This window comes from Lampetra fluviatilis, chromosome 31 (assembly GCF_964198595.1).
Source record: "Lampetra fluviatilis chromosome 31, kcLamFluv1.1, whole genome shotgun sequence".
NCBI lineage: Eukaryota > Metazoa > Chordata > Hyperoartia > Petromyzontiformes > Petromyzontidae > Lampetra > Lampetra fluviatilis.
In genome coordinates this window covers 2,212,977-2,225,058 of record NC_136305.1, presented here as the reverse complement: position 1 = coordinate 2,225,058, position 12,082 = coordinate 2,212,977, and the positions used below count along the sequence as shown (strand labels likewise).

Sequence of the window (12,082 nt, the reverse complement as noted above, 5' to 3'; positions counted from 1 at the left end):
TGCATCGAGAGAGAAAGAGGGATAAAGTGATGAGAGAGAACGTGATGAGATAAAATGATGAGAGAAAGTGATATCTGATGATAATGTGCATGCATCTAATAGCTTATTTATGTATTTTCTGTAAAATAAAAATAACATCAACATTTTTTATAGTTTAGTTTTAGAGAGCATGGGGAGGCCTTCATTCAGCAGCGAAATGTTCCATTAGCGAGCATCTCCGGGACGTATCACCCGCAAATAACAAAGGAATACCATATTGCCATACACGGTGATCAATGTGTATATCATCGTATATATATAAGCCACTGATTTCCTAACGACCTTCTTACATTCGCCTCAACGGGTGATGTTGAGAAAGCGATGGCTTCATGACGACAGCAGGAGAGAGTTAAAAGGGTCCAATCATCATAACGATAATAAGTGCACGGAGACTTGCGGTGTGGTGGGTGAACGCAACGTGGGAGGCGACGACACACGGGCGCAGGAAGTTGCGAGTGAAGTCCATGGGAACGGTTGCTGCGTTGGCAAGCAAACAAAAGAGTGACATGCAGGATATGTGAAAAGTTCAGATATGGGAAAAGTTCAGATATGCGAACATCTGCAGAAAATAACAGCGACACCTTTGCTCAAACAAGGATGCCGGACAAAAACAAAGCACAAACCCCCTTTACACACCGTAGCAATAATCTACTGAACTTTGATGAGTAAGCAAATGTACGCAGGGTTCAAACGTGAGTGGGAAAAGTAACCAGAGTGGGAGTGATAGCAGAGTGATACAGAGGTAACTAGCCGCAGGTTTGCAGTGAATTAGTCGGTGTTGGATCATGATCGTCAGTCAACTCTCCTGTTTTACGGAGCCAGCGAGGTCGGAGGAGGTCGCTCCACACCCCAGATATGATGACAGCAGCTTCTGACGCGGAAGTCTAACCTCGGACGTGTGCTTTGTTGCAGCCACCAGCGGACGTTTGTACTGGAGGTGATGGGGAGGCACTGTGGGTGAGTCTCCTTGCAGGGCCCTCTCAATTACCTCCCATTAGCACGGTTGGCTATGTACGGTGCGAAAGAAGTTCAACATACATGCATAGATACAACAAACCGCCGTCTCATGCAGGGATTCATTTCAGCTGGGTCTGTCCGGGGTCGACTACTCAAAACATATTGTTGCACTCGGCACAACCACATCCATAGTACCTCTCGCCACGGCTCTGGCGACTAGAAGTCGCTCGCTGCCTACTCCGTCCACTCGACCAGCGCGCCGGAAATTAATCGGTGAGAAAATCAAGCCCCGGTCACAGCTGTCACATTTGATTGATGGGGCATACAGCCAGCACTGCCGAATGCAATTGACATCACAGTTAATTACATTGCCATCCGTCGTGACGTCTAATCACTTGATATAATATCTGAGTGGCGACACAGTGTTTGGGTCACCGCGCCATGAACCCACGACCCGAGTTCAATTCCCAGCCAAGGCTGACCATCGGTGGCGAGTGATGTCACAACTGGTGCTGGACCACCACCTCTGCTATTCTTCACCAACCTGAAGTATGGATGTATGACCATATAACCTCCCATGACTGACCTAGTATAGGGAGGTCTTCATCCAGCAATGGATTGAAGGAAGGGTTGTAAACCATTATCTTATAATAATAATAATAATATAAAATGTAAATGTCATGCTATTTGAATTAAAAAGAACCACACTTTTTTGAGAGACCACATTTTAAATGTCATCGCCCAAATACAAGCCTCTCTCCTCCCTCGCTGTTTTGAGTAAAAGTCATTACGGTAAATGTTAACCATTAAATATGTATCAGTTGTTAGGCAGAGTTTGTGAATGCCAGTGGTGGAGAAGTATTTTGGGTCCCTAAATGTAATCTTTTTTAATCTTTTCCATCATCCGTGTGTTTATAGTCATGTTTTTTTAATTACAGTCGTGCTGTTCACTGCTGTGGTTTTGCATTACTCATATCTATTGCGCTGTGTTTATTTTCTCTAAATTAATCCGCTCGATTTATGTAAATGATGAGAAACTCATGGGGACTGACAGAATGGGAATGTGGATTGGTAAGACGGCGACACATTCTCACTCTTGTATCCAAGTGCCAGTCTCAGAGTCTCAAACGAGCAACGTGGCAGTGATTCTCCCAGAGAGAAATTTCGATGTTTAATTTCACCGTTAATTTTGCACTGCTGCTGCTGATTACGATTTTCATCGTTGTGTGTTTACTCTTTACATTCCTATTCATTTTATCCATCCTGCTTTCATGCGACTGAGTTTCAGTTTCTTGAGATAGTTTTTCTTGTGACGATTGAACAATGTACTTATTTTTACTCCCTTGAAAAAAAAACCCTTCAGTGTTTAACAAAAAAAAAAGTTCAGCCCTTTATCAATCCACTACTGGATGAAGGCTTGCGCATGCCACGCTGGTCGTTGTTTGACCGTACTTCACCACACTGGTCAATGCGGATTAATGCAACGAGGACCAGCAGTGATTCAATTATCATTTGCAGTTACCGGTTATCCGCGTCGCCGTGTCACAGTGAGCGTTCCCGTGACATCATTCGCAAGCGTCACCTGTTTTATTATCAAATTATTTATTTATACTGGAAGAATCCGATGAGCTATGAAGCTCTTTTTCACAGTCGTCCAGTAGGGGCGTGTAAGAACGTCACAACCACCAATGCAACAATTTGATAACAGGCCATTGTTTAAAAGCGTCATGGTCCAAATTTGCCAAATAAAAAAAATTCCATCGCTATTGATTGAATTTGGAAACACAGCAATCGAGCTCCCTTCTGCTAAAACCTACCAGGACACTCCGTCCACACCAACTCCCTCCCACAAAAAACGATCCTGAGACTTGGTAAGTCTTTCCAGTGTAAACATGCGGAGTGAATAAAAATACAAATCCACGAGCACGTTTGATAACGATGAACTGCACTGTGTGTGTGTGTGTGAGAGAGACGACCTCTGCTGTAGCGTGTCCACTCTGGGTGTGCGGTCCGCAGCTACCTGGCTCTGGTGAGCGCTCTGACATGCGGTGCGGACTGGGTCTTCATCCCCGAGAGCCCCCCGCAGGACGGCTGGGAGGACCGCATGTGCGACAAACTGAGCGCGGTAAGGGCAGCGCCCATGTGTACATGCACACGTGTGAGCGTGTATGTGTACATACACGCGTACATGCAAATGTACATACATGTGTACATGCACTCGTGTGAGCGTGCATGTGTACATACACGTGTACATGCAAATGTGCATGCATGTGTACATACATGTGTACATGCAAATGTACATGCATGTGTACATACATGTAAATACATGTGTACATGCATGTGTACATGCATGTATTATGTACATACAGTACATGCATGTGTAGATACATGTACTGTATGTGGGGAGCAGTCGCGCAGTGGCTAGCGCACCGTATTCCAAATCCGACGAGCAGAGTTTGATTCCCACTCACGGCCAATCGATGATGACGCAGCAGCAGAGTGATCATGGCCAATCGACGATGACGCGCGATGCTCGTCCGTGGGCGATTGAAATGCACGAGCTGTAGCCAGCCGTCCGTGTCAGTCCTCCGTAAGAGTCGGCGCGCTGCCTCAAATGACCCCAGCCGCGACACTTTACACCCTCTGCCTCCGGCATTAAGACCGCAGCTGTCAGTCAAAGCCCCTCCACCTACAAGCAGCAGGGAAGATCCCCAGGCCTGGTTACAGCCCCTCTGGGATAGGCGGCGGGGGGTGTGGTGGGGTGGGGGGCAGCCGAGCCGTTGTGTGGGGGTGGTGCACCATAACAATGATTCACTTCAAAAGATACATTCAGGTGGGGTGGGCAAAGGGGGTTATTTGGTGGTTTTTGGGGCCAACCTCAGCAGCAGACTAATTGCACCGGGCCCTGGGTGACGCTGGGATACGATGCGGCCTGCATGAGGCATCTCTTCCTCCCTCCCTCTCTCCCCCACCACCACCAACCACCATCCAGCCCCCACCTGATGAAGACTCAGGTCACCATCTCCTTTAAAATGTTTCATTGTCAAGTCAACAAGTGTTCGTGCAATCCTGAACACCGTTTGCAACGATGACAGTGATGATGATGATAATTACAATTTGACAATCCGGCATGCCGAGAAAATCTACAGTGCGATGATGACCCTAATCATAGTTGCTCGTTTTGTTTTGCGTTTGGCATTTTATTGGAGTTTGTTTAACATTGTGTCGTGCAAGCGAAGGAGGGGGGGGGATGACCCTATGATGCATTCTCAAACTATGACCCTTGTGGCAAGTGCCTTGATTGTGATTGGTCCGATGGTGTCTAAGCAGTTGGCATAGCATATTAGCATAGCACATTGCGAAAAACGAGGGAATACGGTATTAACAAAGCAATTCATCTTGCACGCTTTGTAATTTGCCAACTGCAAGTGAAAAGATCCCTGCATAGCGAGCGCTCTCCTTGTGGCTATCCCACACCGCGCCATTGGGCATCGGTGGGGTTGTGCATTAAACCCACGGGGTCATCGCGATCACACCGCGTTAAAAGGTCATCTATTACCGCTGAATCAGGGCGCGGCGGTGCCGCGGTCGAGCGCGTGCATTGCATTCGCAAGGTCGTGAGTTCAATTCTCGATTGGTGGTTGAGGGGGTGGACCCAGACAATCATCCCGATGGGGCCATTAAAAGAGGTCCCGCTTTGTGTTGAAATGGTAACGGTGGTTGAGCTATGGATAGGCTCGCCCCCATATTTGAGAAAAATGTCATTTCCAAGGCTGGCTCAAGGCTGTAAAGAACAGCGCCACCCACTGTTCAAGTGAACGGGAAACCACGTTCGTTCGACTCATTTGGTTATCGCTCGGCGTGTGACACATTCACGCTAAATGCAGCCCATCTCGTGAGGTCTCAGAAAGCTAAGTAGATGTGAGCCTGGTTTGTACGCGGATGGGTGGCAATCAGGGCTTGTCAGGTATTGTAAGTGTCGGGTGGCCAGGAGATGTAATTGCTTAGTGTCACCCTCTCCTATGTGTGGTGAGTTTTTTTTTCCGGGTACTCAAGTTTTCTTGGCACATGAAGCCAAACTTTGTTCAATAAAATTGGCCGAACATCCAAAATGTAGCAGGACTAACTTTCTGTAAAATAGTCCCAAGACTATTGTACAGGAAGGTAGTCCAAGCGAAGCTTCTCCTGGGTAAATTATTGCCATTATTTCTTGTTAAAATGTTCGGTCGGACTTTAAAATATCAGTGCCATTGCAAGAAAAGACCACAGATCTAATGTGGTCACGTAGAGCAAATTGTCGCTGGCAAGTGCAAAGTTACCGTATTTTTTTATTGCTCCGAGGCGAAAGCGCATTAACGAAAACACTTTGGCTCACGGCCGCGTCGAGCACTTGATCGCGGGATTACAAACGGTATATAAAGGGGTGCCATTAGGGAAGCACTTAGGCACACGTTGATAGGCAAGGGCATAGGACGTATTGCATGCGAGCGCGATACACAATGCATTATCGTCCGTAAGTGCCGGATTATTTGCGGGCCAGTGGGAAAAAGAAAAAAAAAAGTCCCCGCCAGCGGAATTTTCCACTCGCGCGCAATGCGACCGAGTTCGCAATCAATGACTCTTAATAACTCCCTCGTACTTTCGCGATGCTGTATTCAGAATTGCAGCCGAATCGAAAAACTGCACACATCGGGGGACCTGCAAAAAGCGTAAACTTTAAACATTCAAAATAAGAAACAGTGGCAGCATGAGCGGTCGAATGAGGCATTGTCGCAGCGTGTTAATGTAGCGGGTTTTTTTAGCCAGTGGTCACGTGGCTTACCACTGGGACGAAGCTGCCTTGTGTCATCATCTCAGCCCGTTGATGATATATATTGAGACTGATTGTCAGAATTGTTATTCATTATTCTAATGTGCGCGAATGGAAAAGTAACAAGACCATCGTTTGCAACCGTTTGTAACTCTACCGCTGCATTTCCCCACGTAGAATATTGTCCGTCATTCTTACGGAGTGGCGGCACGGTGAATGTCCCACTGCGTTATGAACCCCGTTGACCTTTTGAGTTCGGTTCCTGGCCACGGCTTACACCAGTGGACGAATAATATCTGAACCGGTCCCGAGTTCCCCCCCGCCCCCCTTCACTAACCCCTTACTGACCAGCTCGGTGAAGTTGAGGTCAAAAATCCCCATGACGGGCACGGCGCGAGGAAGCCTTCGTCCAGCGGTGGATTGACAAAGGGCGATCCAGTGAAGCAAATTAACACATCACGGTGGCAAAAACGTGCGGCTCTCCACACTGGTTCTGCTAACAACTACGAACAGTGGAACGAAAGTTAACCAATGGGTCCCCCCGCACTTGCTCCATTAACCGCATTGGCCGCTATTAACGAACCGCAGTCACACGGCGAGGCTTGCCACCTGCGGCGTGCAACAAACGGGGTCATCTCATGGGTATGAAGAATAATTCACACGTACTACATGCGCGCGCGTTGTCCCGACCGGTGCATTATTGTTACCGCCATTACTGACAACGACCGGGACCTTTAACAGATTTCGCGGGCCAGCAGCTGCCCCGACAAGACGACGACGCTGGGAGGACCAGCGCCCGCGTGGCAACCCGTGTACCTCAAACTGCGGCAATGTCATTTCAGACGCGGGTGCACAGGAAGAGGCTGAACATGATCATCGTCGCCGAGGGGGCCATCGACGCACACAACCAGCCCATCACGTCGGAGCTGCTCAAAAACGTGCGCCACCCACCACCCCCCTCACCCCCCCCACCCCACCCTAGACCCCCCCTCCCCGCCCCCCCCCCTCCCCCCAGCTCCTCATCGACCGGAACTCCTCGCACGCTCACCTGTACCCGGGCATTATTTACAGCCGGGGCCTACCTGCCGGCTCATCACACGTGGAAAATATCTCCGCACTCGGCACGCCGCATCCTGTATTGCGCCTCGTCAAGGCCGTGGCTGCTGATCACGGGCCGCCCCGTCCAGTCTACCAGCGACCCGGGAGACAATCAGCGAGAGAGACGCAGCTCAGGGGCATGTGGCTGAAACCCAAAAGAAGCTCATCGGCACTGGCCCAGTGCTTTGACCCCTAGGGGCTGCCCAGCCACCTCTGTGGGGAGAACTTTCAGTTTGAAAAGGCCACGATGAGGTAGTTGCAGACACACCGAGGGCAGCAGAGGAGAAGGAGTGACCTCCGTTCAAAGCGTAGGCTTGCGATGCAGAGCACGTAGAGTATACAGGTCTGACGGTGTGACAGGTAAGAGTCGAGACATTTCTTGCGTCAAGCAGGGTCAAAAGTTGTGCGACTGAGCGGATGAGTGGGTTATGCATCGCCAAAAAGGTAGAAAGTGGCAAGGCCCCTTGGAGGTTCTCGAATATAACAAGGGCGTCAGTAACCAATAGAAAAGTTAAATCTGCTAGGCGCAGCGTGTGCAAATCCCCCCCCCCCCCCGTGGATTTACGCGCGAGCTCTCGCCATGCGGCCTGTCACCTTCCCTCCCGTCGGCGCAGCTCATCGTCAAGCGCCTGGGCTTCGACACCCGGGTCACGGTGCTGGGCCACGTGCAGCGCGGAGGGACGCCCTCCGCCTTCGACCGCATACTGGTGCGTCAACCGTGTGCATCGCGCGCCATGAAGAAGGCCCATTGCCCAAAACGTCACCCGATTATATATCTTTAAAAATATATATATTTTTGAGGCCACACACACACACACGGTGTTATTTGAGGAATACGCTCGGATTGTGAGTAGCTGTTCGTTATCTCATTTTATATTTATAGAGCGCCTCAGTTCAAGGCGCTTCACACGGTTTCAAAGCGGCAGTAAAAACCGTGATTTAGATATTCTTTGGATCTTTTGGAAAAGTCACGTAGATAGGCTTAAAGAAAATAACAAAAAAAAACTACGACGTTTCGATCGCAACACAAGCATTTGTCGTTCCTGGTGACGACCGCAACAGAGGGCGACGTGGGGGTCACGGCAGGGCAGGGGAGGGACGGGACAGAGTGGAGGGGCGTCGAGGGCAGGTGAAGAGGAAAGGAAATGGGGCAATGGAGACTCGTTGAGCTCGGCGAGAAACGGTGCCGCCCCCGTGATGCGTGGATCAAACCGGTGTATGGTGTACGGTGCTTTTTTATGGAAGATTTCTTTGCAGTTTTTTCCTGGATTTTTCTGTTTGCGCATATTCACTTTAATATGTTTTCCTGTTCATGTTTTTGTTTTTTGTTTGTTGCGGTTGCACCCGATTCGAGAGCCGAATGGCTCACAGGGCTCTACCAAATAGATTAAATGAACACTATGAGATCTCTTTTACCAGTGGCAAAATATAATGGAAGGTTTTTACCCCTTTAACTGGTACAAAACTGACACCTTTATATCATTAGATTAAATTAAAACAAATCAGCCGAGACGCCGGCGTGCGGCGGCAAGGGCGGCTGATGTGAACGCTGCCGCGGGATGCGACGCGTCATAGCCGCGCACCGGTCCTCGCGCCGGCCCGTGCGCGCGCCGATCGAGCGATGCGCTCGGGGTGGTTTAGACGCCGCTGTAGAACAACAACAAACCACGTGGCGTTGTGCTCGTTGTGCTGCAGGCGAGTCGCATGGGCTTTGAGGCCGTGCTGGCCCTGCTGGAGGCCACGCCGGAAACTCCGGCGTACGTGGTCGCGCTCACCGGCAACCAGATCGTGCGCAACTCCCTCATGCAGTGCGTGCAGCAGGTGAGACGTCGTCATCGGCCATCATCTATCTACTGCTGGAGGAAGGTCTCCGCAAACCGTTGCCACCACCGCCGCAGTATCATGGTTCACTCCCGTTGGAGTAAATCCAAATTGTAAATGTCGTGTGGATTTACTCTCCAACACTCCGGCGTTTTGTTTACGTGACAAATCCCTTACTGATTGGCTGTGTCGGGTGGTGGAGGGTTATGACACATTTATACTGAAGCGATCGAACCCAGAAACCTTGATTACGAATCACCTTCATCTGTCCGGGTCAGCAACCCAGAACATATTTCCACACCCGGCACACCGCATCCAGTATACCTCGAGTTACAACTGCGACTGCAAGCCGCCGCGTGCCGCCTACTCCAATCCACCAGCGACCTGGAGAGTATTCAGCGAGACGCTGAGCCCTGGCGACGGGTGCGTGTGTTTGCGGCCGAGTGATCCGCTCACGCTCTGCTGCGTTGAACGCCATCGTGCACCGTGCGCACAGACCCAGGCGGTGCAGAAGGCGATGGACGAGGGGCGATTCGAGGACGCCGTGAGACTCCGCGGAAAGTAAGACTCCGACCTCGTTAATTGCCACATACATTTCATCATCGGCATGACCGTTTGATGTTTTTTTTAAACGCCCGAACTGTATAAATACAAGTGTCGGGGTTACACACGGTCGATGCTTGGGGCGGAGCAGCGGTGCAGTGGTTAGCGCACTTCGCTCTGAACCCGGGGACCAAAGTTAAATCCCAGCCATGGCTAACATCAACGGCGAATGATGCCAGACCCAATCCCGCCCTGCCAAACCAGCCTCGCTTCACCGACGTGGCGAGGCCCCTTGGCAGTATTGTTAAACTGACACTGCGAGTGAGACACTTATCCTGGTTGTGTTGAATTACACTGGTCAACACACTTTTTCTGGCATAAGGTTTTCCAACGGTTTTAAGGTAATTTTGGGGTGCTGATTCCAAATCTAGCATAAGTTTTTGTCTATCACATCAGGTTTTTGAGATATCAAATATTGCATTTTCAGTAAAAACTGCAGAAGAAAAATATAAAATAAATGTGGATATCTACATAAAATTATATTATAAACACACTATCTTAAAAATACAGCACCATATTTTAACACTAAAGCAGTCATTGACTCGCAACAACTTGCAAACATAAGTGACAGAGTTAATTTCGGAAAAAATCAATGAAAATGGGGTATGCCGATAGCATAAAAATAAGATGTGATAGAGAAAATCTGAGATCAGATTTGGAATCAGCACCCTGAAATTAGTCTAAAACAGCTGCAAAAGTCCAGGCCAGATTTTTTTTTTTGTTGACCTGTGTTATCTTCGTACAATGTGGGTCGGTGAAGCTGGATTCGGATATCACTCGCCACCAACGTGAGCCAGGGCCAGGAATGAAATTCAGGTCAATGGGTTTAGAGCACGGCGTACCAACCATTGTGCCACGGGCTAGCCCATCATTTCCACATTCCACGTTATAAACAAAGATGTGGTATTAATGTCATTGTCATTAGACGAATACTGTCCCTGCACCCGCACGTTGTCATTCAAACGCGCGTGCTCCAAAATAACCACCCGTCGAATATATATAACTACATCAGAAAACGACGCTGTACACGCGTCAATGAATAAACTAGAATACAAATGAATGCGTGGACGAATGCGTGGGCTTGCTCAGCAATGTTTAACTCGATAACCTCCGCTTCTAATGGGTGAGGGAAGGGGCCACACGAAGTCGGGATGGCTAACTCAATAATTGATGCCTTGTACGACGTCAACTGGTGTCATGGCATCGAGTCTCAAGAGAATCATGCCTAGGATGCTTGGCTCGTGCCTTTTCCACAATGTCTGTTGAACTTTTTCCGCACCGTAACGTAGCCGACCGTGCCAATCGGAGGACACGAACTTGGAACAGATATGTCAGCAGCCTACTTGCTGTACTGCATCCCAGTGGCACATCATAGCATAGAACGTCGGTGTGTATCCACACACCGAGGCTCTTTCTGCAGCACTTTGCGATTCCAGACTCTCATCCTTAAGCGGTCCACCAACCCCATTGCCGAGTGGCTGGATTTCAAGCGCACGTTTGCCACTACACCCAGTAAAACATAAATAACTTCAGAAAACTGTTCAGGCGAGGTGTACTGCAGATTCATAGTATACTACGATACATTTGCATTGCGGGTGAGTGAAGTGGGTAGCGTAGGGAGTAGCGTCACTGCGCTCTGAACCTGGTGACCTGAATTAGATTCCAAGCAACAGCGAACGTAAGTGGGGTGAGTGATATCCGAATCGATCCTGGTCACCCCAATCATCCTTTCACTGACCCCCGCACTGACCGGCACGGTGAAGTATGGCCAAAACAACGCCACGATCGTAATGCTGCAAGGAAGGCCTTCATCCAGCAGCGGATTGACAAGATATCTATTTAAGGTTGATTGCTTCGCTATTTTGGCAAATCGCCCGATGATGCTGGATGTAACTACCAGCGAAACGTCGTACTACTCAAATCGTAAATGTTGTGGATTTAGTCTCCAACACACCAGTGGGCTGTGTCGGGTGGTGGAGGGTTACGACACATTTATCCTGACGCGATCTAACCCAAAAAACTTTCTTTTGAATAATATTGGTCGTGAAAGTCTACGTGTTAAACAAAGATATGAACGTTAATATACAAAATGCACCAATAAGAGAAATCGTGGGGGGAAAAGGTGAACAAATCACAGCTTTTCAAAACATGCCACACGTCTCGTTTAACAATAAAAGTTACGCGATGCAATGGTGTGGGACGTTTGCATCTTGAGATTAAGGGGAAGTGGTGTTTAAAGGTTATTTTAAGAAGATGGTAGATGGAGGCTTCGGGACAGAGTTGGAATGAAAGCTGTTGATAAAGAGACAGGCAATCACAAATAACTATTCACCATAGGTGCAGAGAGCCAGGGTGGCATGTGCAGTGATTATTGCACATGCAGCCCTAGCTGCCTGCAATGGTCATTGAACATGCAGCCGCACCTCAGAATAGCACGTTTAGCTACGTACAGTGCGGGAGAGGTTACACACATATCGTCAGCCGTGATCAATCCACTGCTGGATAAACGCCTCCCAGAGCCGTTGTTATCTCTCATGATCCTGCAATGCAACGGATCCATCTTGCACACGACTCCACGCCTGAGCCAACTTCATCGCTCCATCTCCGTAGCGGGACGTGCTCTCTGGCACGCTCCCTCTCTTGGCTGCCGAGCCATCGTTACTCTCAAGCACCTGCCATCACCATTCCTTCTCGCGACGGTGCCCTGCACCATGGCCCACTTAACTCTTTGTCAAAATATCTCAAATAATAATA

The 12,082-nt window shown here is 49.1% G+C and overlaps 1 protein-coding gene across 1 annotated transcript in view; it reads left to right on the top strand.

The window, feature by feature from the left end:
* LOC144943434 (ATP-dependent 6-phosphofructokinase, platelet type-like) overlaps positions 1 to 12,082 on the top strand; it is a 66,100-nt gene that overhangs the window by 37,935 nt on the left and 16,083 nt on the right. The window contains exons 6-11 of the mRNA XM_078870848.1: positions 952 to 996; positions 3,013 to 3,121; positions 6,649 to 6,744; positions 7,519 to 7,611; positions 8,600 to 8,725; positions 9,222 to 9,286. Coding sequence (XP_078726974.1) covers positions 952 to 996; positions 3,013 to 3,121; positions 6,649 to 6,744; positions 7,519 to 7,611; positions 8,600 to 8,725; positions 9,222 to 9,286 — 534 coding nt within the window. The remainder of the gene's footprint in view (positions 1 to 951; positions 997 to 3,012; positions 3,122 to 6,648; positions 6,745 to 7,518; positions 7,612 to 8,599; positions 8,726 to 9,221; positions 9,287 to 12,082) is intronic.